At 38.9% G+C, this 25,592-nt stretch overlaps 1 protein-coding gene across 6 annotated transcripts in view; it reads left to right on the top strand.

Moving 5' to 3' along the window:
- Positions 1 to 25,592, top strand: part of Ankfn1 (ankyrin-repeat and fibronectin type III domain containing 1) — a 387,596-nt gene that overhangs the window by 321,757 nt on the left and 40,247 nt on the right. For all 6 annotated transcript variants that reach the window (XM_013519407.1, XM_013519406.1, XM_005394075.2 and 3 more), the window contains 6 exons: positions 499 to 606; positions 6,786 to 6,885; positions 7,197 to 7,329; positions 7,831 to 7,947; positions 15,368 to 15,583; positions 24,793 to 24,959. In XM_013519407.1, coding sequence (XP_013374861.1) covers positions 499 to 606; positions 6,786 to 6,885; positions 7,197 to 7,329; positions 7,831 to 7,947; positions 15,368 to 15,583; positions 24,793 to 24,959 — 841 coding nt within the window. The remainder of the gene's footprint in view (positions 1 to 498; positions 607 to 6,785; positions 6,886 to 7,196; positions 7,330 to 7,830; positions 7,948 to 15,367; positions 15,584 to 24,792; positions 24,960 to 25,592) is intronic.

The following is a 25,592-nucleotide window of genomic DNA, read 5'->3' as shown; positions in this document are numbered from 1 at the left end:
CTCTTTCCTTGGAAAGAAATGTCAATTTGGCCAAAAGTGTGAAACCTACAATAAAAGCATTGGGACTGTGGATTTCATCTAGTCTGCACATTCCCACCCTTTTCTTTCCTACTGTAGAAATGCAATTGAGAGTCGGGGTGCTGAGTGGAAAGGTGACCAGGGAACTGATTAGGACACGGGATGCTGACAAGGGCAGGAGAGCTAGGAGTGGAGAGATTGGACTCCCAGCTTTTCTATTTTCTTTTGGCTTTCTATTACTATTTTCTCCTACCCTAAAACTGCCCAACACAAGAAATCAGCCACAATTACTGTTTTGCACAAGACTCTGAACAATGGCCGCTTCCAAATAGCTGGCATTGCCTGCCAGCTCTGCGTGTGTTGGGTGCTCATCCCCGGAGTCTGTGGGTTGAACCAGCAAAACCCCAACTCCTGAGGCAGGGCAGGGAAGAGGCCTCCTCTGCTTTTAAATTTCCTCTATTTGTTTCTTTTGTTCAATAGACTGGAAAGACTACGACGACAGAGAGCCCAGACACAAGGGACAGAATGAAGTTCTGGAGAGTCTGCTACAGCAGGTCCGAGCCCTTCATCAGCGTTACAGTTGCCGGGGTAAGGATAAGCATCTGCGCCGGGCCATCGCTGAGGTCTCTGTGGCGCCGGTAATTTTAGCAGTTTCCTAGCTGGGTCATACCTTCTCATTCATCAGGGGGAGAGAGATATTAATATTTGTACATCTGGAATCACTTTACAGCACTATCTTGCTTTAACCCTTCAGCGAAGCCTTCCCTCTTTCCTTTTTCTTTTTCTCTCTCCCTCTCTCCATACAAACAGTTTGAAAATAAGCACAAGAAAAACGGCAGCTGCCATTTTTAATTCCCTTCTGTTTGAACTGTCCCTTCGTGGGGCTCTCTTTGGTGCTGGAACTTTGGGGGATATTTACCCTCGACATTTTCATCCCAAAGGAAAATTCTTTGAGCATCCGTAAGGGAGTCCAAGCAACTATAACAATATTAAGAAGCCATCCAATCTATTTATACTATAGTTTACAAAGCAACTTCACATCATATATCTCCTTTTCTGCCTCAGTTTGCCAGTTTCAGCTGGAGCTAAGTGACTCACCCAAGGCCACAGCGCAAGGAAAAGAGGATTTTGACTCTGACCTGTTTCTGGCTCCCACTCCAATCTTCCTGCCATTTCCCTTTTCTGTCTCGCAGCCATGCATTAAGGCTGGACACTGAGCTTTAATCTCTAAATTTTAGACCTCCTCCCTTCCCTGCTCCGAGGAAAGTAGAGCACACCTCCTGTGGATTTTGGTTCATTGAACCCAGAGAATCTCTGAGATATTTTTAAAAGCTGCTCTGCTACTTAGGCTGTTCAGATGGGATGGGGTCAGATTTCCGATCTAGGTAATGATTCGTGGAAGAGGCACTTCGTTTTATTTGGAGAATTAAAACCTCCATAAAGTTTTCATTTTCCATGCTTCCTTCAGATCTTCAAATACACTGCGCTCTCTAGATGCAGAGCACTGCTAGGCCAGCTGGGTAAGAAATCCATAGTTGAAACTAAGAGATGCTGTGCTAGCTGTGTTTGGACTAGGTCTAAATCACACTCAGCATTAGCAAAGTGCTCCCAATGACTGTAGCTACAACAAGAAGACCCTTCAGAAGTGTTGGCTGTAGCTAGAAATGAGGACAAGTGTTTGCAAGACAGTAATGTTTTTCTAATGAGTGGCTCATTAGGAGATGTAAATATGTATGCAAGCAGCTTGAGGGGAAAACCCAAGTGGGATTTTCACTCCCAGATCTCTAGGAAGACTTTACCCAAGCCTGGACCATCGACGTTCCACTCTGACTCAGGACTCATTTAACTAGGCTGGGCTCCTTGCTCTTCTGTCTGGCCGTCATTCCCTTGCCCATGGAATCCTGTATGGATGCAAGGGTAATAAAACAATTAGATGACTCTTTGCAATTCAGAAACCACCTTGTGTCTGGTCCTTATCTGAGAGAAAAAGATAACACTGAACATGAGAATGGGGGATTTTTAAAAATATATTTTCTGAAGGCTCAGACACTCTCTCTGTTACTATTGGATTACTATACAATAATTAGGAAATGACTGCCTAGCCCACCCAATTATTTCTATAATTTCCATTCAACTCCCGTCATGTACGTGCTTTTCCCCACAGAAACTTAAATGTACACATAACGTTAAGAAAGGTTTAAGTAAAGCTTAAGGTAGAGCTTCCCAGAAAAGGAGGAACAGGTTTATATTGAATTGTACTCTGGACACTTCAACAATACCCAAAGTGTGTTCCAAAGAACACTAGTTGGGTTAGATGCTCAGCTGCAAATGGTTCTCTTGTCGGCAAGTTTAGGAAACACTGCATTCTTCGTCTCTGTCTTGGAAATGCAAAATAGAAACCAGAATACTGAAGACTCCAATAACGAGGCGTAGTCAATTTCTTTAGCCGTATAAAATTTTCACAGAATTAGTATTCCAAGCCACATACTTTGGGAAATCCTGACCTATTATATATCAAGATAAAATACATTGGTTCACACACAAAAAAGGAATGATTCTAAAATGAATTAATGCAACTCTAAGTTTAAAAAGATAAAGTAAAGATAATGTAAGTATTTCTTACCGAAAACTATGAAATTGTTATTTAAAATATTTAACTACACTGAGCCAGGCATATTGGCTCATGCCCGAAATCCCAGCTTCTTGAGAAGCTGAGGCAAGAAAATCACACGTTCAAGGCTAACGTGTGCAATTTAATGACTTAGCAAGACCCCGTCTTAAAATTAAAAATGTCTGAGGACATAGCTGAGTACTCTTTGGGTTCAATATCACCAGTAAAATATAAATAGGTGATATATAATAGGTCAGGATTTCCCAAAGTATGTGGCTTGGAATATTAATTCTATGAAAATTTTACACGGCTGAAGAAAAAATAAATAAATAAGCAACTGCATTGAATTGCAATGTGATTTACTGAAGACATAAGCCTTTATAAACTTTACAATTAGAGAAAAATAACTATTTAAAGTCTCATTTCTACTATTTATTAGCTGTGTGTCCTCACGGAAAGTATTTAATCTCTGTGAGCCACAACTTCACCGAAAAAAAAAAGAAAAAAATCAGGTTAATAACATCTAACTTATTTGGTGCCAGGTACCACAACAGTAACAGAACTTTGTTGTTTTCTGGCTTTTGTTAATTTTCTTTTCTTTCTTTTTTTTTAATGGGGTGTGCTGCATGTCTCTATAATTTTGTGCAGATGACTAGAGAACCTGGACAAGCTGTTGCTGCTATTAATACATAACATGCTATTATTGGTCTATAAATGTAAATATAAATATAAATATAAAAAGTAACTTGAGTTTTTGGAAACTAACTATGCTGTCAAGTTTGGAAAAGTTGCCCCCGTTTACCGTGTTGAATTGGTATTGAAGAGAAATTAACAGACGTAACACATCATATTATGTATGTGAGGTCTTATCTACATGGATTTGGTTATAGAAATAAATAAAGCATTCTCTAAATAATGAAAAAAATATCTAACTTCCAGTGTTATTATGTGGGTTAAATTAGATAATGGCTTATACTTGCCTAACTCGGTAGAACCCCCTTGAAAATCCTCACTTATTTTTCTCCCACTGTTCTTCTGTCAGTGTAATCAGATACATTAGGTGTTGTTTCAGTTCCACCATCTTGAGTAACACTGTCATGGAGGCGCTGCCCTGCTCCATCTAGAAGGTAGCCCTGAGATTGTCTTTCACCACAATATTGAGGATTCTTCTTATCATTTCCGAGTATTGGTGTTCTTTTTTGCACCTCATGACTTCTTTCTTCCCTGATTGTGGTGGAGTCTTTCCTCTAGTAGCTTCCTGTGCACAGGAGCTTATTTTCGGTCACATTATATGTCTAAAGAGATATTACGTTACTTAACATTTACTCAGGGTCTGGATAAGTAAAGAATTCTCAGTGGAAATATTTTTTCTTCAGATTTTGAGGGTGTTGCTTGATGTGTCCTAGCATTTACTGCAGAGAAGCCGGATACATTTTGATTCCAGAAGGTCTATTTTTTTTTCTCCCTCTCTCTCTGGAAGGTTTTCAGTTTTCTTTTTACTACAATATTCTAAATATTCTCTGTGGTGTGTTATCTGTTGTCTGTTTTACTAGGCACTTGGTAAATCCTTTTCAATATAGAAATGTATACTTTTCAATTGTGGAACATTTTTAAAGTTATTTCTTTAATTATTCTTTTCCTCTCTTCTCTCATAATAAACCCTTCTTATTCAGATGTTTAAACACCTACTAGTTCTTTAATTTTTTTTCTTTTTCTCTTCTTCCTTCCAATTTTCATCTTTATGTTCTTTTATTCCACTTACTTGGAGACTCATCATCTATATTTTCTAAGTCTTCCACTGGCTTTCTAAGTTTTGATAACATTTTTAACTCTCAATGTTCTCTTTGCTTTATGACTGGTTCTTTTGATAGGTGTCTGTGCTTTTTAGAAGGATGAAATATCTTAACCCTCAGAATATTCATGATAGGCTTTTTATTTCATTTTCTATTTTTTCCAATATAGTTTTTCCTCTGTGCTCTTCTTCTGCTTGTTTTGGCCTTTGTATTTCATGTTTGATGTACTTCTCACAGGCCTAGTGACCCTTACATGTTTTCTCAGATTTAAGAGAAATCAACAGCCATTGGGGAGCCCTGTGAACATGGATAAGGCAATGTATAGGCTTCTCTACAGGGTGAACTGGAATTAGCACTTCGTTGGGAAATCCCCAATGTTAGAATCTTTGGGTGTATTCTCTGAGGCTGGGTAAACTCTACATGGAGGTTTTTTTCTAGTGTCCTTCTTTGAGTGTGTGTTTGCCTACCAGTGTTAGAACCCAGTGGAAAATGCTATGTATGGAAACTTTCACTCAGTCCATGCATTTTTGGTACAGAACCACCATCACCATTGCCCCACTTCCTGCTGTAACTGATACTTACCTATCTCCCACTCCAGAGACCTCAGTGATGGTTATTGTTGTTGCTGCTGTTGCTGTTGTTGTGTTCTATTGTACTGTTTCACTTTGTTTGGAAAGTCTTGTTTTGTTTTGGATTTTGGTTGGTTTTAGATTGGTTTGTTTGTTTGTTTGTTTGTTTGTTTTTGCTTCCCAGAGAATAAGCCATTAACTTTCATCTAGAGCGGGGAAGCAGCACAGTAGAGAAGGAAGCTAGAAATATCACTTCTTTTTAGATATATTTCAATAAATCTTTCAGATTTTAGCTGCACATACACCCTCCACTTCCAGCAGCCCATGGTGTCCATGGCGTGAATCAAATTACTTCTCAGTTTTCTTTACTGCTGGGTTTAAGCTTCATCTTTCTCAAGTCTGCTAAATCCATCTGTCCCTCTGCTTTCCAGCTACCAAAATGTACTTGTTTTTGTCCTCTTCCCCATCAATTTGTCTTTATATATTTATGTTGTTTCCTCTTTTCCCTCAACCTCTACTCTGGTTTTAGTGAGGTTTATGGAGTGAATGGTACACAGTGAATATGTTTACTATGTAACATTTAACCAGAAGTCCCAGCATAATTTTCAAGCAGCCAAACTCATGTTCAAGTCAGGAAAAAAAAAATCTTCTTTTCCTTTTTTCCAGGAATAATCATTACCAGCACAAGCTTGAAACTGGCATGAATGCTGTGTCTTGTCAGCTATTCTTATAGAATCACAGGCAGAATTCCAATGGGCCTCAGCCATGCGCCATCTGCCCAGGTTTCTATACCTGACAGCAGCGAGATGAGCCATGTTCTCAGCCCCAGTGGCAAGGCTGTCTGAAATTTCATGATGATACCAACAACTTCAGCTTCCCTTCATGACACAGAACTTAAGAGTTGAAATTCGGGATCATCCAGTCCAGCTCCATTGGTTGCAGAGGCTATGACAGGAGTCTAGGAATTTCACTACTTTTATTAGCAAGAGTTCCTGGTTGTAAACAGAAGAGCTAAACAGAAGAAGCAAGGGATGACTTGTTTACTATTATGGCTACAGAGGTGTCTATACAGTAGCCCTCTGCCCCAATAAAAACATTCACTGAATGAATGTCTCAGGTTTTCCTGACTTTGCAAACTCAGACAATCTATTTCATTTCTCAGTCTCAGTTTCTTTTCTAGATAATGAGCATGATAATCATATTACCCCTACAAGTATATTTGTAAGCCAACATACATACTTGAGAAAACTGCCCCAGAATACCAGTAGTGATTGTACAAAGTGATGTGATGCTATTAGTGACATTTTGTTCTTTTTTCCCTCATGCTTCAGACTTCTATAATGTGTTTATATTAATTTTATAATGAAAAGAACTTAATAGAATATGTGGACTAACCAGGGGAACTTGGCACCACTGAGAACTGTGTGACTATTAAAAGGCAACTGAGGGATAGGAGAAGAAGGCAAAAGAGTTGCTTCCATTTTTTTATCCTTCTGATAAATCATGAATCTAAGAGTATTGATAAAACATGTTTCTCTTGGAATTATTAATATTACTCATCTCCAACTTGTTTGAAGAGTTATTCATTAATTGAATTAACCACTGGAATCTTAAGGTATGAGAGCTTTTTATAGGAATGAATGAGCTGATGAGTGATACTGAGGGGATAGCAACAGGAAGGAAGGAAGGAAGGAAGGAAGGAAGGAAGGAAGGAAGGAAAGAAGGAAAGAAGGAAAGAAGGAATAGAAGTGTTGACCTGTCAAGTGAAATTTATATTGTATTTTTCTGTTCTAGAAAGTTCAAAATTACAAACCACAGGACGCAAGCAGTCAGTATCAAGAAGCCTGAAACATCTATTCCATTCCTCAAACAAGTTTGTGAAGACCTTAAAACGGTGGGTCCTATATAGTTTTTCCAGGAAGTGTTAACTTCTCAGGAATTAGTTGGTTTTGATTCTGAGTGGAAACTTGGTGGAAATTTCCTTTTTATCAAAGGAATGAATTCTGAGAATCTGGGCAAGACAGTAACTTCTCTGAGTTCTAGCCAATGAACTCGTGATACATAGCAGGAATAATGTTCCTAGGTATATTTTAAAATTATATTTTTTTCTGTCCAAAAAACTAAGTTTTTTTTTTCCAGGACTCACTCAAGTTTGGAAGAGGAGATAGTTGAGGACAATTTTTAAATTTTGCTTTATCTTTGTAGGGGACTCTACATAGCTGTTATATTTTATCACAAAGACAATATGTTAGTCACCAATGAAGATCAAATACCAATCGTTGAAGTAGATGACTCTCACGCCAGTTCTATTACACAAGATTTTCTGTGGTTCACGAAGGTATACTGAGTTCTGACTTCATTTTTCCCCACTTCACACCAAGCTTACTGCATATAAATCTATAAAATCCTAATTGAGGGGGTTCTAGTGATTCAAGTTCTGGCGTGGAAGTAAATTATCTCAAAGGTCCCTTTAAGCCCTAATGTGCCCTGTCATTACACACACACACACACACACACACACACACACACACACACACACAAATAATGCCTACACTACATTTCCAAAGAAAGAAGCTTGCTTCCTGTCAGATTGTGTCTCCAGTATTCTGAATTATGGGATCATTTGGCAACGACTAAAATGTGGATCTGACTGTTTCATTAGCATTCAGATCTTTTTCCAATTGGATAGAGATCAAAAAGTTATTTCGCATGTATCTGAAAATGGACTGGAGAACAAACATCGGGGGTCAAGTTTCCTTCTCCTTGCTTTGCTTTGATGCCACGACCTAAATCATGTACTGGCTTGGACAATGATACGCCCTTGTGACTTCTTTTGCAGCTGTCTTGTATGTGGGAAGACATAAGGTGGCTGAGGCAAAGTGTACCCATCTCCATGTCCTCATCCACAGTGCTGCAGACTCGGCAGAAGATGCTTGCTGCGACAGCCCAGCTACAGGTGAGGGACGAGACACTCAGGTTTCTGTCTTTGTTTCTGGAAAGTTCTGTTGCCAGTCCTACCTGGGAAGGAAAAGGGTGAGCTCTTTCCTCTTTCAGATCTCTAGGCACATGAAAGCTTCCTGAACAATCTGAATGGCACTTCTACTCATGAGCAGAATTTGTGCCTTTAGCATCAACAAGCAGTGAGGAGACTCAAGCTCTAGATTTACTATTAATCAGACATCTTGGTTCTCCGGCACGACCTCAGTTTTATCACTTGCAAAATAACAGAAGTTTGATTAAGTCACTGGAAGGACCCTCGCAGCTGTTTGAGCACGGGAGCATCTGTGGATCTGTAGAGGACAGAGACCAGCAGATACCCAAAGGAGTTTCTTGATGTAGTGCTTTTGATAAAACATGGGAATTTATGTACATTTTTTCCTACTTATAAAAACCAAAGAAAGCAACTCTTGAAAGGGTACCTGTAATCCTGTCTGTACTCATCTCTGCATTTTATCTATCAAATCAAATCAAGTGTCCAAGCCCTGCCGAAATCTGTGGAGGTTGTACAGCTCCTCCTAGAAATGGCACTGATTACTAACCAAGCTCTTCTGGGTTTTCCTGTCATTGTTTTTTTTTTTTTTTAATATGACCTTAGTCTGTGGATATTAGCACAGAAAAACATCTGTTACATGAAGTTGGGGTCCTTAAGAGATCACTGAGACTTTGTCAGTGATGTGTATCTAACTACACAGCTGGCAGTTACGTCCACCCTGGAAGTGTACAGGAATCAATGTAAACTGCCTTTGGCCAGGCTATACCAGCCATGGTACCAAAGTGTCATAATCATAAAAATGAAATTCTACAGCTCTACCCCTGCCTACAATTATAAGAATTTTGTTTCTTGAATTCCTACAATAATAATTCCACACTGTGTGCTAATAATAAGTGTTGTGTTGCTAATATAATTAATTCTGAAAGGTTACTTTTGCTCCCCTGTGTTATATTCCAGTAAAAAGGTAATTTATTGCCTTGTGTCCTAAGTAGTATCAGAGATTTTAGCAAGCTGCCCTATACTGCACTCACTCTTTATTGCAGAATCATCTCCTCCAAGTCAAGAACTTCTTGGAACTGGGCCATGATTACTGTTGCTGAATTCAGAGCCCTCCTTCCTTTCGTCACTGACCCACTTGAGTAGAACATGCCACTATCCCTCACAATGCTCTTTCTTTAGGACCAAGAACATTCCCAGAAGGCTTACACCCCTTAGTGGACCCTCCCACTAGCCCACTGTACACCTGAAATATGCCAGGATCACAAACGGAACAACCTTAAAATTTTAAGCAAGGCTCTTTAATATATGTTTGTTAGAGACTACCTACAACACTGTCATCTCACATCAGTAACATAAGAAGATCAGGCTTTTACAAGCTAGTGCAGTCAGGTGCTGAAGGATGCCATGATGGCAGTGTGACCCTGCTCCATATTCCCATAGCAACAGTGTTAGATTTCCTTGGCTTCTAAGTCTTGATCCCACCACTTTTCATAATGCAACTGAAGCTGTTTTCCTTCATGTTATGCTTAGATTCCTTGATTTGTCATAATAATTCCTTGAAAATATCCTACACCTTCTCCCTCCATAGTGTTTATTTGGAAAAATCTGAAGTCTGGATGAATATGTCTATGGTGAAGTAGTTGTACCTTGATTGTGCAGAAAAATCACATAAAAGGTTAACTGGTTTTATGTTAAACCTCCTGACTACAATTTTCATATGGACTGTTAGCTAGCAGTCCCATTCCATTTCTCTAGTAAATTTTCTTTCTCATATTGCAACTACTAAAAACCTCCACTTCCCCATATCCCTTCTTTCTTTTCTCCACAGTCTATTCCCAAATCACTAATTCAATATAGATAGATAGATAGATAGATAGATAGATAGATAGATAGATAGATAGGAATGGAAAAGATTTTTCCACCACCAAATTTACAAATCTCCCTGTACTGACTCTGCCTATTCTCCTCTGCTAGTCCAACAGATTAGTTCTCACTTCTACCGAAAGCTCATCTCTCCCACTTGCTCTGGATTCCCTCTTTCCCTTCCCATCTTTATTTTAAAATACTCAAGTATCTCCACTGTAACTTCCTCCAAATTCCTCTCTTGGCTCTACATAACCCTTCAGCTACCAAGCAGTCTCTCTCCTCCCTCTTATACTCAAATTTTTCCACTGACTTTCTCATTTCCCATAAGTTATCAGCCCTGATTTTTCTACTATCATGCCTATAAAATGGTACCCAAAGTCCCCCAGTAATAAGAGTCAGACAGAGCTTCAAAGTTGCTCATTTGCATGAACCCTTGGGAGTGTGGGAGTCCTAGAGTATATTAGATGAGGAGAAGAAGTCAGGCTACAATCAACAGACCTTTCTGGTAAACAGCCTAAAGAAATTTCAGGAAAAAGAAAGCAATTCCAAATATGCTAGTAGTGGGGGAAGGGCCTTTACTCATTCTAAATAAACATTCACTTTTATACCACATTTTATGTTTGTAATTTTGTATTCTTTATCTTAAATAAGGCCCCCACAAAATTTGTCTCTATCCCTGCCAATGATTTCAGTGTCATTAAATCCAGTGGACAATGTTAAGTCCTCTTTGCGATGGACAGCCCAGCAGCATTTGATACATACGGTCCTATTCCCCCTTTCCTAGTACATTTTTTGCCTTCCATAATTCCACACTCTCCTGGTTTTCTTCCAACTTTCTAGTCTGTCTTTCTGAATTCCTTTTGCTACCTCACATGCTATTTTCTTTTTTGTTTGCTTGTTTGTTTGTTTTTATTTTGTCTTTTTGAGACAGGGTGTTGCTATGCAGTTAAGGTTGGCTTGATCTCACTTTGCAGCCCAGGCTGGCCTTGAACCTGTAATCCTCCTGCCTCAGCCTCCCGAGTGCTGGGATTACAGGCATGCGCCACCACACCCAGCCTCATATCTACTTTAGAACTGTCTTCCACCTCTTTCCCTTGTGAATTCCTATATATCCTTCAACCTCAGCTTAATTTTTATACTTCCTCAGCCTTTCCCTGATTTTCTGATTTGCTGACTCATTCTCATAGCACCTTGTATTCTTAATTCAGGACAATGATCATAACCCCATTCATTAATAATTTTTATCAGTGTCTGCATAGCAACTAATGTGGACTGTGAGTTCCTGAGTTCAAAAAATATATCTGTCTTGGGTATCTCTAGATCTCCAATGATCAGCATGTGGAAGACCCTCTGTACTTACTGTTTGGCTAAACAAGTATATTTGTCAGTCTAACCCAGAGTATCCTCCCAAAATCACACTAGAGGATAATTATCTGACCAAATGGAAAGCTGATCACAGAAATATGTCTTGCACCATAGCTACAACCTGGATATTTCTCCAACCCTGCACAGTAATCATAATCACCTCTTACAGGGCCCTCATCAAAACCTTTAGCACTATTAGGCATTCCCTTTCCTCTTCCATGTTTCTACCTCCATGATTAAATAATAGCAGTTGCTTTCATTTTTTGCTGGACAATTTAGTGCCCAAACTATCTGCTGTTCTCTAGAATTAAAATTTCTACAAATGTTGAAGGCACCTGAAGGGTACAATGATAAGGTACAGGAAAAAAACTTCAGAAAAAAGAAAAATGAATTTGTGAATTGGTATATACATAACACTTTAGGTCACTTTACTAATCTGAAGTCTTTACAATGTTCTAAAGAAGGTAAAAATGTGCCATCTAGAATTTGATTGGCACAAACTATCCATAAATTCTGTTGCTTTGTCTATGGTATATTTCATTTTGCACTCCTCTTCTTTCCAGTCTGACTGCTACTCCCTGATTACTTCAGTTACATTAAAGCCCCCAGTGTCATCCTCCCAGGCCTCCTCTCAAAACTCTCCAATCCATTCTCCATGCTTCTGCCAGCGGCACCAACCTAAAGCATTGTACTATGGCATTCCCTACCTGCGACTCATTAGTAGCCCAGATATTTTATCATGGCACACAGGACTTTACCCATAATCTTTCTCTCTCTCCTTTGTGTCCACAGCACACTGACTTACCCTTCACCACATATATCAACGGTTCCATGTACTCCTTGTTTTCTGGTTTCTATTCTATGCCAAGGTCCTCCTTAAAATAGCAAAGAGTAATTAGTAATAGTGCAATAATTACTTTCATTTACTTAACAGATTAGGTGCAAAGCGCTGTGCTAAATGATTTACAAACTATCTCATTTCATCTTTACTACAACCTAATGTGAATGCACTAGTAGTGATACTCATTTCTATACCTCATAAAACTGAGGTATAGAAAGGGTAGTTTGTGTCCATTCACACAAATAGAGAATAGCGGAGTATGGATTTGAATCCAGATCTATATAATTCCTCTTTATAATTCCTATCATTCTGTATAATTCCCAATACTTCAGCACATTATTATGTTAATTTACAAAAAGTAGACAAAATTTTTAAATAAATTACCCTCACTGTGGTTTTTGAAAATAGAAATCAATTCTGCAGCATTGGTAGTATATTTAAAATTGGCATTTAAGTTTATCTGAAAAAATGTGAAATATTAATTAACAAATTAATTAAAATTTGATAGGCAGAAAGAGAAACAAATATCTGTTAGCATTTGGAGTTAAAAAAAAAAGTAAGATGAGGAAGCCTGTAAGTGTTTTCTTTCAGGAAAATAGCAGAGGCCTCTTCTTAGGAATAGAGTGGGTGTTGCTCTCATAATGAGAGGTATCTGAATTATTTAATCCTCGAAGACAGTAATATTCTGACAGTGTAGATTGTATTGCTTTATACTTCACTCTTCCATAGTTTTTAGAAATTAGTATTAATGAATGAGGGCTAGATAACAATCTATGAACTGTCTTCTTTTTTCAAGAAGAAGAAAGCTTTCCTCAAAATTTCACTCCACTTTTGTAAGCCTTCACATCCCAATTCTGGATCTCTTTCAGGTCCCCACATATTAAATAAAACTCTCAAAAAAAAAGTGCATCTATCAAGGGCTTACTTCTAGTTTTATGATTTGGGGATAAGCTAGAGGCATTCCTGTTTACCATCAATGGGATCTTACTCCTCTCTACCTTGTAGTATTGTCAGCGGGCCCAGACTGCCTAACCTAATTACATGACAGGTATTAACATAATCTGTTTTACTACTTAAAGAACCTTGACTTTGCCCCATTAGAATAGGATTACAATTTATTTTCACAAGAACGTTCTGCTTTTCCATTGAGCTCCCCCCCAAAAAACTAGCTGTACAGCCCAATTTGATGTCAATGAAAAATTTCAGGATTATTTTAGTGCTTTCTTATTCAGCCCATTAGAAAACATCCAAAGATGACAGTGAAGGAATGACAATAACTATTTAATGAGGTGAGCACCTCCATCAAAGTATACCATCAGCCTTGGTTCAAAGTGAATCATATTTTCCAGTGACCTAATGAAATATTGTATGTCAGTTTGGTCAACAAAGAACTGTTCTTACTGTGTGGGGCAAGCACCACGTAAGGGACTCATGGACATAAATGAAAAAACTCATGATCTCATGATATGAGCATCAATTTTATGCAGCAAAGCCAAAGACTGATAAGATAGAAGTCTGTACAGTAAGCAACAGGGAAGTCAGGAAAGGATGATAAAGTCTTCCCAGAAGAGGTGAAATCTGGACTGGATGTTTAAAGTGAGTAGGGGTAAGCCAAAGAGAACTTCCAATTATAGCAGAAAGGAAAGCCAATATGGCTATACTGTAGTAGGCTTACAAGACTGCAAAAACACTTTCTCATGCATTATTTAATTTAAGCCCCCAAACGCTCTATGACAGTGATGGTGAAACTTCTAGAACTTTCAGTGGTAACAAACAGCCCACTATGGCAGGCAGGCATGCCACAGATGCCTCCGAAGTAAGGATTAGCATAAGGGATAACTGAACTGTAATGACCTTTCACTTAACATGGTGAAACTCAGGACCAAAGAGGGTAAACAGTCAGTCCAACAGCTAATGAATGGCAGCCAGCCCTGAAACTCAACACCAGTACAGTAAAGTTGTTATAGCGGTGGTGTGCTGCGGCCAGCTTGTACTGGCTCTGCAGAGCCAACTGTTAAATATTCACAAATTTTGAAAGCTTTCTGTCAGAGCCCAGGTAGCTTGAATCAACTATGGCAAAGATATTTACACCACAGAGATTGGTACATGCTACAAATCCGATATTGCCTCCCTTTTTGTTACATTTTGTTAGCACAACACTGCTTATTAGTAAACTGCCTCTATATAAAATTATAGTACTATAAAAGCCTGGACTAAAAACCTTACCCAAACCAATTCTCTATTATTTAGAATCACTTGTCAGAAAGGAGAAAATTTGAGTCTTTAGGCCATTTTAAAAGTAGTGATACTGCCAAGTGAATTGTTATAATATGTCCATACTTATTTAGAAATTCCCTTACTCTTTATGTCTGATTTTTGTGCAGAAGAATAAAAAGCTTAAAACATGGTCCCCACCTATAAGGGAGAAGGCCAGTGCTTTGGGACATACTAATATTGACCAGCTGGCTCTATTTTTAGGTCAACCTTGCCACTTTTATAAATGCCAGTTCTACTTTTGCTCTCATGCTAGCAGGTCATCGCATTATCATTTATGTGAGCTCACAAAAATAGGATCTCTGGGAAGATTTATAATTTCTTTAAAACACAGATATTTGAAGTAAGTAAAATCTGTATCCTAGTCATCCAAGGTTCTAAGTTAGAATTCTGTAAGCCCTGCATTTTTGTTAAACTCCTATTTATTTTTTCATAACACTCACGTAGACCCCTCCACGTTTAATGTGACGTCCTTCACTGCCTACTTTTTTAAACTATTGTCTATCTCACTTGATCTACTTTATAAGCAATTTTATTGCTTTTAAATAAACAGAAGTCCCTGAAATGCAGATAAGTCAAGCCAGGCCAATCTCTCAATTAAAGTATCTTGCAGAGAATGTGCAGTCATTTGGGGAAACAATTCTACCTCATACAAGCTTACTGTAGATCTCTTGAAAACTCCCCAAGTAGCATATTTGAAATATCAGGCATTTTTCTTTCAAACATCTGGGATTCTCCTCAAGTACTGGTAACTGAGGTTTATGTGCTGGTGTCTATGTGGGGAAGAGGTATTTACAGTTGTTGAATTTGCTGTAAAACAACATGATGTTTGTGCCTTTTGCAATAATCTTCACAGGCTCATGGTGAATTTAAGTTTCTGTTAAGTGCCTTCCTATGATGCCACATTTCCTAGGTTTAAATCTGACAAAACATACAGCTTCTCAGAAGTCATACAATGATTCACAGTGTCTTTTGTCATGGTTACATTGCTTTGCTTTTACAATACCATCTCAGCTACCGTTATCTATTTGTTTCTAGAATTTACTTGGAACACACAACTTGGGAAGAGTCTACTATGAACCCATTAAAGACCGGCATGGAAACATTCTCATAGTCACTATCAGAGAAGTGGAGATGCTTTATTCTTTTTTTAATGGCAAGTGGATGCAGATCTCAAAACTGCAAAGCCAGAGGAAGTCTCTGTCCACACCTGAGGAGCCAACAGCCTTAGACATTTTACTGATAACCATCCAGGTATGTAGTCTTTTTTCTGATATATTTGAAATTCCAAACACAGTTAGGGAGGCTCTAGTAAAATATATCAAGAGCCATTTACATGTGGAGCAATAGAATAGAGAGAGTCAGGTCATTACTCATATTCCACACACAAAAGATGCTGAAGCTTATTTTTATCTATCCCTCGCTAGATCTGAAACTCATCAAGCAATACAAATAGTGGTCACTATGAAAATACTCCAACCAATAGACCAATAAGAAACACTGACACAGGGGGCTGGGGATTTAGCTCAGCGGCAAAGCGCCTGCCTGGCAAGCGCAAGGTCGTGAGTTCGGTTCCCGGTACCGGAGAAAAACCAAAAAAAAAAAGAAACATTGAGACAAATAACTGAGTGGGGCATATGCAGAGTGGACTGTAACAATAATACCATATAGTACAAATAGACGTGTACTTTGCATGTATGATGCTTCGAACAAAAACATTCTTACACATATTTACGCTTGCTTGTTCTTTACAATACTCTCTTGGAACAAATGGGCATGATTAATTCCATGTTAGGAATGAAATAACTGGGGCTCAAAGAGGTTAACTGACATACAGCTATACACTGGCAAAGTTAGTGAAGCTATTAAAGCTTCAATGTCTTTCAGCTCTTCACTTGAACGAGTCCATCTGAGTCCCTGACTGGCACTCCAGCAATTTCTCACTGATAATTTTGTATTCTTTTTCTTAAAGAAGGAATCAGAAATTGCGTGAGCTTTGGCCCCTAGAAACATGGAACGTGTCTCATGGGCACACAGCTAGAAATGGACAGAGTAGAAATTTCAACTCAGATTTTCTGACTAGAAGCAGGCTTTTCTCTGCTCTATTACATCTAGAGTAAGAGTTGCTATTTTAGTGAATGAAGGATGGGAGATAAAATGAAAGGATGAAAGATTCACCTGAACACTGAATAGCCACCTAAGTTCAAATACGAAGCAGCTTAGATGCAGACTCTTGGCCTGGATGACAGCAGGGGGACCCGAGCTCTTGACTGCCCCTGAGTGCACACTGCCCCAGCCACCACGCTGTCTTATGTATTTCTGTGTAAGCACAGGCTTCAAGCTGTTTCCTTCTCTTTCTTTTTTAAAACCCAGTGAAAGGTAGTTGTATAAAACTATCAGTTTATAGTAACTGGCAGAAACATCTAGTACATTGAGCCCCGTGCAACCAACAGCATATATCTGCAAAACAGCCCATCTGCAATAGCAAGCAAGGAAGGGCTCAGTCACACTGAACAAGCCAAATCCCAGCCTCAGTCCCAGGAGCCATGCGTGGTCACCCTAAACAGCTAACTTACTTTCATTCCCAAGTGAGGGATGCCGAGTGCAATAACCTTACCTGTTCATTACTTGCACTGGACCAAACCAGGACAAAGCCCAACACAGCAAAGGTAAGCTAATTGGTCAAAGCCAATACCTTTGCATCTGATTTTATTGAATTTGGGTTCATAGCAAATTGATAGAGTGTATGTGTTTGTGTGAAGGAGGTGGGGGCAGGGAACACAGACACATTTGTAGCTCCCCTCTTCACCTTTTATAACCGAGTGCTAAAAGAAACATTAAAAAATCATAATAAATTGAGCTTTTACAGGGTGACTAATACACTAATCCCCTATAGGGATAAACTAGGGTCTGGGCTACCTTTGCTCCTAGAAACACAGCACAAGCCCCAGCATGATATAATACCTGGTTTTTCCTAGACTTATTACATTAAAAATGTGTTACAGGTGCAGAGAAATTCCAATCTGGTGAAAGGTTGTTAGAGAAGGAGACCAAAAATAGAGGCAGGATCAGGTTTCCACGCAGATCCAAGTGGAAAATTTACCCCCGCTGACTGGCACATTCCTGCTTGATGTCATTCCCAACTACCCCTTCTCTCCCCTCTCTTTCCCCCACCTTTTCTCTCTCCCTACCCTCCTATATAGGTCTTATTCTGGAGAGAAAATGGGGGCTAAAATTCCTAGAGCTAGTATCTAATCCATCCTAAACTTAAGATTCCATTGTCAGAACTAGGCTCCACCAACTGAACACAAGGGTTTACACAGGTTTTGGAGACCCAAAGCAGACTGCGTGATTCCCACAATGACAGGTCACAGATCACTGTCTTTCCTCAGGGAAGTAGAGTGATGACTATCAGGCACCTTGGTCATTGGAAAGCTGGGCTCTTTCTTGCTATCTCACAACACACTCTGGGTACCACCCTGGAATCTGTCTGACTAGGATATTATTCCTGACTCCATCCTTTCTGTTACATAACCAGAGCAAGTTACTGGACTTCTTGCCCCTTGTATCACCTCCTCTAAAACAAAAAAAACCTTATATTAAATGAATTAGTAGGTAAAACCTCAGAAAAGTAGCACAATAAATGATAGTGAGTTTTATTATTTTGCCTCAGGACACAAGTAGCACATCTTTTCTGTCCTACTCTCCAGCACACCTCTGCTACTGCCCTATCCATGCCTAGGAGCATTTCATCACTTCATTTACTTGTTCATAACAGTTAAGAGAAGCTATATAAAAGCTACATGAGGCACAATGGGTTCTCAAAAGTAGGTTTTCAAAACTTTAACAAAATTCCAGCCCACAACTACTCTAATAGCTGTAAGACCCCAGGGAAGCTTCACTACCCAACTCTGTCAATTTCCTAACCTGCTCAAATCCTAGACCTTCAGAACTGACCTCTTTAACTTATCTAGGAAAGAAAAATCCTTCTCATGCTTACCCGGAAAGTAAAAGAGAGATAGTAAGGACAAATTAGTGTCCCTCCGAGCAAACTACTTGTCAATGAGAGTATTTCCATTAAGAAAGCCCCTCATGTGCTGGGTTATTCTAAACATGATCTTTAAGGGTCACTTCAGGAACTAGACACCTACATGTGAAGTTTCCTCTGAAAATTAATCTCTCACTTGTATACTTATATTCAATTTTGTGCCCCTTTGTCACATCTATGATATAAACTGATTCAAAATCCAGTGAGGTTGAGTGATTCTTTCGTACCCAGTTTGCAGATGAGGCCACAGATTTCAAGTAGATAAATAGCCAAAGTTATCAGCCAAAATGCAGCATAAGAGGGTCTAGGGTTCACATCTTCTGACACCTAGCCTAATGTCTTTCTCACTCTACCATGTTATTTAATGCACTCTGCCTTCATTTTTTCTGTCCCTTTCTTAGAAGTCTGCCATAAAGAAGCCATGTTGCAGCCTGTCTTTTTTTCTCCTCCCATCCCTGTTTTATTTCTCTTCTTCTCCTCAGTCATTCTTTTCCACCTCCAGTTACCGTGTACCTTTTTCATACTCCAGGTGCCCAAGACCTACTATATCTTCTGCCTTTTTCTTTTCTTCCTGAACATTTCTACTTTTCTTACCCTCAAGCAGTATCTAATATAGGTCTCAAAATGATCAAATTAGAAAGATTAATGGCTGTGAGCTAATTGGCCTGCATTTAAGGAACAACTGGGTTCACACAAAAATTTGTTTACCAATATTCATAAAAGTATTATGCATAAGAATCAAAGAGCAGAAACAGCCTTAATGTCCAATAGCTGATGAATGGGTAAATAAAATGTAACATAGCCATATAGTGGAATATTATTAAGCCATAAAAATGAAGAAGTATGACCCATGCTACAATGTGGATGAACCTTGAAAATATTATGCTAAGAGAAAGAAGCCAGACACAAAGTATCACATATTATATGATTCTATTTATACACTATATCTATTATTTTTTTGGTTGTTTTGGTTTTTTTCTGGTACTGGGAATCGAACTCACGACATGCGCTTGCCAGGCAGGTGCTGTGCTGCTGAGCTAAATCCCCAGCCCCTATACACTATATCCATAGTAAGAAAATACAATGAAGAAGAGGTTAGACAGTGCCAACTAATGAATGTTGGGTTTCCAAGTGATGAAAATGTTCTGGAATTAGATAGAGATGGTACTTGTGTGGTCTTCTAAGTATAATAAATCCCATTGAATTGCATACTTTAAGAGAGTGAATCTGTAGTATATAAATTATATTTCAATTTTTTAAAAAAAAAATAAAGAACCAAGTAGAAATAATAGAAACCACATTAATCCAGAGCGTTGTCATCTCAGCTAGAGACAGTAGACCCTATTCAGCCTCAGCTATTACAATGGAAGAACACAGTTCCGTTGTTGAAATATTTTCCACTTTTAGGAGAGAAGTTTGAGATCCAGAGTTTCTGGTAAAATCTCTTTAGTTTTAAAAGCAAGAAAATATTCCAGAAAATTTAAATTATTTATAGTCTGTATAATCTCGGTCCCACAAAAACCACCAGCCACCACTCTGTCACAATGCAACTTCTACACCTCATCCACCCAAATAAAAGCCCTATAGTTATTGGAAAAGTAACTATTTATTATTCCTTTAACAAGCTCTTAGGATATCAGACCAAGGAAGAGACGCTCAACACACCCTTCCTGGTCCCTGCAAGGCTTTTTCTCTCCCAGAGACCCAGCCCCACAGCCCACACCTCTGTGCCTTTCATTTTGTATTTAATGAACGGTTTTTTTCAACACCCACTAGGTTCCAGGCACTCTTCTAGGTGCTAGAGGAAAAACAAATGAATAAGTCAAGGTCCTTGCTCTCAAGGAGTTCAGTCAAGGGAAGGAGACAGTCTTGTAAACAAATCAAGGTAATACAAGGCAGAATTAAACCAGAGCCTGATAGTAGTACAAACAGCGTACTATGGGAGCACTCACAAAGCAGCTATTAATTCTGCCTGGAAATATCAGGGAAGGCATCGCAGAAGAGTTGGCATTTGGCTGAGCCATGAAGATAAGTTTTATCAAGTGGAGAAAGAAAGAACAAGAAAAGGGAGTAAAGAGGGAATTCAGCAGAGGCCATAGTAAAGACACAAGGCAGAAATTGATCTCACCCTCCCTTGTGTCCACAGAGACCTTACACACTCTTCTTATGGCCTTCATTATGTTGGGATAGAAAAATTGGCTCACACGTTTCTCCAGCACACTGAAATGTTAAGTTCCTTGAGGGAAAGATCATGTATTATTCATTTTGGTGTCATTAATAACCTATCACAATCCCTGACATACAGTATGTGTGCAATAATAGTTAAGAGTGAGTGAAGTCATGAACAAACGATCACAAAAGGGATATAAAAGCATGTATTATGCTGATTCATTATGGCAGGAGACAGGGGACATAAAAGGACTATAATGGGAGGCAGAAGCTAAAAATGTGGGTTAGAGATTAAATCAAATACTCGAGTTGGTTTTTGAAGGACTCTCTAGTGAATTTTGGCTTATATGAGGAGGACAGCTCCTTCACATTACATACATTAGGAAGGCTCCAAAAGCATTCCAGTGAAGGATAGCTGACAATGTCAAGGCAAAAGAATACATAGTAGATGCTCAGGGATAGTTTTCTAAAAAACTGAATGAAAGAGTGAATTGCTCCATCCTAGATGTTGTTTTTTGTATAACCACAGTATGTTCCTGACTCACATTCTATTTGTGGTCAGACCTGACCCCCACATGTTTTTCTCTAACACCCTTACCCATCCTATATTTGGACCTTGGGTTTGAATCTTTACAAGCACATTCTCTTATTAAGTTTCAACCCTAATGATGATAGACTTATTTTTCCAATGCATTTGGGTCATTCATAGCTTTATTATTATTTTCCAGAAAATCAAAACCACACTAAATTTGAGGCCCACAAACTTGATATACACATTCTTGATTTTCTTTGTCCAAAAAGTCAATAAGTAAGCTGAACACAGTGGCCCTTGGGAATAATCCCTACTGCGTCACCACTCAATCTGTCTTCTGGTCCCATAGCATCTCTATCACCCGCAGATCTTCAACCCAGATGTTCAGCTTGTTAAATATGGCCAACTTCCTATTTTTCCTGAGTTATCCAATGAAACATTACCCTGGAGATTTCTCCCTAGTGTGTGGATCCTATTTTACTGCTGTTAGAAATTAAAGGTGTTTGTATGATTTGCTCTTCATAACCCCTGACTCCCCTTTAATGCCTCAGGATATCCTGGGTGACTGCAAATTGATCATATGCTCAGTTATTTCTCATTTTCCCCAAAGATCAATAAGTTGGAGGTCTTTAATTACTAGGGTCAGCTTGTGTTTCTCCCCTTTCTGTTCCAAAGACAGGCATATTTGTCCTTTTCTAATCTTCAGGGACTTTCCCAGTTCTCCATGACTTCTAAAAAATAATGACCCATGGGTCTATGGCCACATCTGCTTGTTCATCAAGTACCCCTAGGGTACATATCATCAAATTCAGCTGATCCGAATACTTCTATTTTTCCTTCCCACATTAACCATTTATGTCCCTGTGACTAGTTCCCCATTTCCCAAAACACTACCTTAATTGAACTTCTCCCAATCAACTACTACTATGATCTGTTCTATAGAGACATGATAGAAGATTTTAATAAGTTCAGCCTTATCCATCCCCTGGTACTAATAAGAATTCTTTCCTGATTGAGCATAAGAAAAATTGTGTTTTCCAGATGCCTTTTAAAAAGCTGCTTAGAGTTTGCTTTTCTGTACAAACAAGTTGTTAGTTATATCTGCCTCCCAATTGTGATTACTCTTACTTAATTTCTTCCTCTTCTGCTATCTCATGTTTTAGAGGCCTCACCTGATTTCCATATGTTGTGTACTTACCTTATAAACTAATAATAGTGGGGCTGGGGATATAGCTCAGTGGCACAAGCGCCTGCCTGGCAAGTGCAAAGTCCTGAGTTTGATTTCTGGTACCTAAATAAATAAATAAGTAAATAAATTCACAATAGTATTGGGTGTTAAGGGAACAAAGCAATAAAACAAAACACAACTATATCATTAATCTCACAGTCCAGTTTAAGAAAACATAGGGCCTGGAAGGAGAGTTCAGTGACAGAGCACTTGACTAGTATGCACAAGTCAAAAATGTTGCTCCCTAAAACCCATGCCCCTCAAAACACAGAAAGAAAAAGAAGAAAAAATATATTATGTATTCTTTTCCATTGCACGCCTACACTGTCTCTATTATAAAACTGCTGTCAATATATTGTGGTCATCTGTCTTTCTCAGCTCCCACAGAGTATAAATCACATCATGTTTACCTGAAGCCTGTGTTTCTCAGTGTCCAGCAGATCACAGGAACTCTATATGTTTGACAAAGAATAGGACAGAGAAAACAATACACAATAGTATATGTTAGGTGCTGTAGATGCTTAATTCTACAGAGCGGGGAGTACTCCTTCAAAGTATCACACCTTCAGTGGTCCAAAAAGGCCTGTAATTTCTGCATAGAATTCTATACATTTAAATTTTCAGTTTTGTTTCACTTCTTGCCTTCCCTACACAGTGGTAGATTCCTTTTATTTCATTCTTTGTAAATGTACACACTATATTTACTCATTTTTATTAGTTATTTTTAATTTAAAAATATAACTATATATTTGTGGGTTACAAAATGATGTTGGATATACACAATATAATGTAGAATGGTAAGTTAATTATTATAGCCAACACCTCATTTACTTGTTTGGAGTGATACTTGTTTGGAGTCTGTGAAATTTAGACAGTTATTTACCCTGTCTAAATACCAAGCTAAACTAGCCTACAGAAAGCCCTCTCATAATCAGTGGCATGCCTCCTCACTGCTAACTTTGTTTCCCATACTCTTCTTCCCAAAGTTTAGAAAGTCTTACTTCATAATACAGGGGTTGGGACGAAGAGAGTGTCTGTGTTTTCCAAGGATTCATTCTCTGAGACCCTGAACTTGTACAGGGAGACAAGAGTCCTAATCCAGATGGCTCACTCGGGAACTGATCACATGTAAAACAAGATTCCATCAAACATCTCACTGTACTTAGACTTGGATGACACATCTACTGTATCAGCAACTTCATTCAGTCTCCACAACAGGTGGAATATTCTGATGTGGCAACGCAACGCAATTTCAATGCAAATCCATTATAAGGCAAGCTTTCAACTGTTGTAAAGATGCAGAATTTTGCGAAGTTGATGAAAATGAGGTGCAGACCCAGTTAACTCACATGCAAAGCCACTAACAACTGAGAATCAAGAAGTAGTAGGCCAATTAATAACTGAAGAGCACAAAATGAACAATAAATTCATAAGAACATTTCAATACTGAAAATTTTTACTACCCCAGGGAAGAAATATGAAACTTTAGAGAATCTGCAAGTCACTGTCTTCATTATTCTGAAAGTCACATTGTAAAAGTCAAAGATTAAGAGTATCACCTTGGCTACCATACAATTTAGTCAAAAACTAAGCCAAAATAAAAATCAATGTTTGGGCTGGGGATTTAGCTCAGTGGCAAAGTGCCTGCCTGGCAAGTGCAAGGTCGTGAGTTTGGTTCCCAGTACCAGAAAAAAAAAAAAAAATCAATGTTTGATTCTCTCTTCATTCTCAGGTTTGGTGCATAACTATAATTTGTTCATAATATAAAATGAAACTCTTCAGGTTACTTTTTTAAGATAAAGAACCAATCAAAGCTTTTTTCCTACTTACTACAGAATTTTGATTCTGTTTTAAATGGCTTCACTTAATAATGGACTTTCCGTTTTAATTATCCTGAAGTCATGACATTTCCTGTAAAGGCTTCATTGAGTTTTATACTGGCAAATGTATTTTTTCTCCCAGCTAACCAGTAAGCCCTCCTGGGAGAGAAATTAAGAATTCTACCTTTATTGTCTGCTTCCACCACCACCAGTCTATTCCCAGTCATAACCCACACGTCTCCTTGGCACAGAAATCTGGGAAAAAATAAGTTTGTAGAATATATTAAAGACTGATTGCCTGGAGCCGGACATGGTGGCACACGCCTGTAATCCCAGCACTCAGGAGGCTGAGGCAGGAGGATCGTTGCAAGTTCAAGGCCAGCCTGGGCTACAAAGTGAGCTCAAGGTCAGCCTGAACTGCATAGTGAGACTCTGTCTCAAAAAGACAAAAAAAAAGACTGATTGCCTGACTTGAGGGAGACTTCTGCTGAAGGTAAAACTAGGTGTAACACTAATACTTGCCCAGCATTTATGGTGGTACCTGAGGTTTCCCATCTAATTAGTCACAGCTCCTTTCACTCATAACGGGCCCACCTTGGAAAGGAAAAAGTTGTAAGACTACCTTTCTAGGTACTTTTTTCTTTCTTTTTTTGTTCCATCCTACAGGATATTCTCTCCTACCACAAAAGGAGTCACCAGCGTCTCTCTCCCGGATTGTATCTAGGTTACCTAAAGTTATGTAGCTCTGTGGACCAAATCAAAGTTCTTGTGACACAAAAGTTGCCCAACATTCTGTGCCACGTGAAGATCCGTGAAAACAATAACATTTCCAAGTAAGTGGTCGGGAGTTGAGACTTTCTTTGTGATGAGCTGTGCATGGCTCAAAGGACCGGATGTGATGTGCCCAAAGATCTGCTGTGTGGTTTCTACGGTGAGATATCTCACAGCACACCGGGGCAGCGGCACACTGGGATAAGGAGATCTGTCACCGTTGTCAGGAGGGAGGAGTGAGCTGTCCCTTCATGGTCTCCCCAACCCCTGATGCTCAGCCGGTTAATGTGTATAAGTGGCTGCAATTACCTTTTCCAATATCTTTTCTTCACAATTTGAGACAGTCACATTCTCTTTGCTCTCTGTGTTATAATATCACCTGTAGGAATGGACCCTGGTAGAGCTATTGATTCTGATTGTAAAGAACCTCTCGTTCCAATACCTTCATTCTCCTTATTCTTAACCATGGGGCCTAAAGATTTCATATGTTTCCTGCACCTCTTATGATTATGGAAGCAAAGAAGTAACAAGGTCTGAGCTTCTGGAAAGTTGCTGTGTGCCTTGGCATTTGGTGAATTAGCCCATTCGCTTTGGGAACATTGCCCAATCATGGCAATCTGGCTCAATTTTACAACTAACCCTAATAGCAGGCCTCTGAAAGTTTACTATAATGACCTGAATTGTGCTCAAAGAGG

This window comes from Chinchilla lanigera, unplaced genomic scaffold (assembly GCF_000276665.1).
Source record: "Chinchilla lanigera isolate Chin_1 unplaced genomic scaffold, ChiLan1.0 scaffold00050, whole genome shotgun sequence".
NCBI classification, from domain to species: Eukaryota; Metazoa; Chordata; class Mammalia; order Rodentia; family Chinchillidae; genus Chinchilla; species Chinchilla lanigera.
The sequence above is the reverse complement of the archived record's forward strand: the minus strand, read 5'-3'. Positions and strand labels throughout refer to the sequence as shown.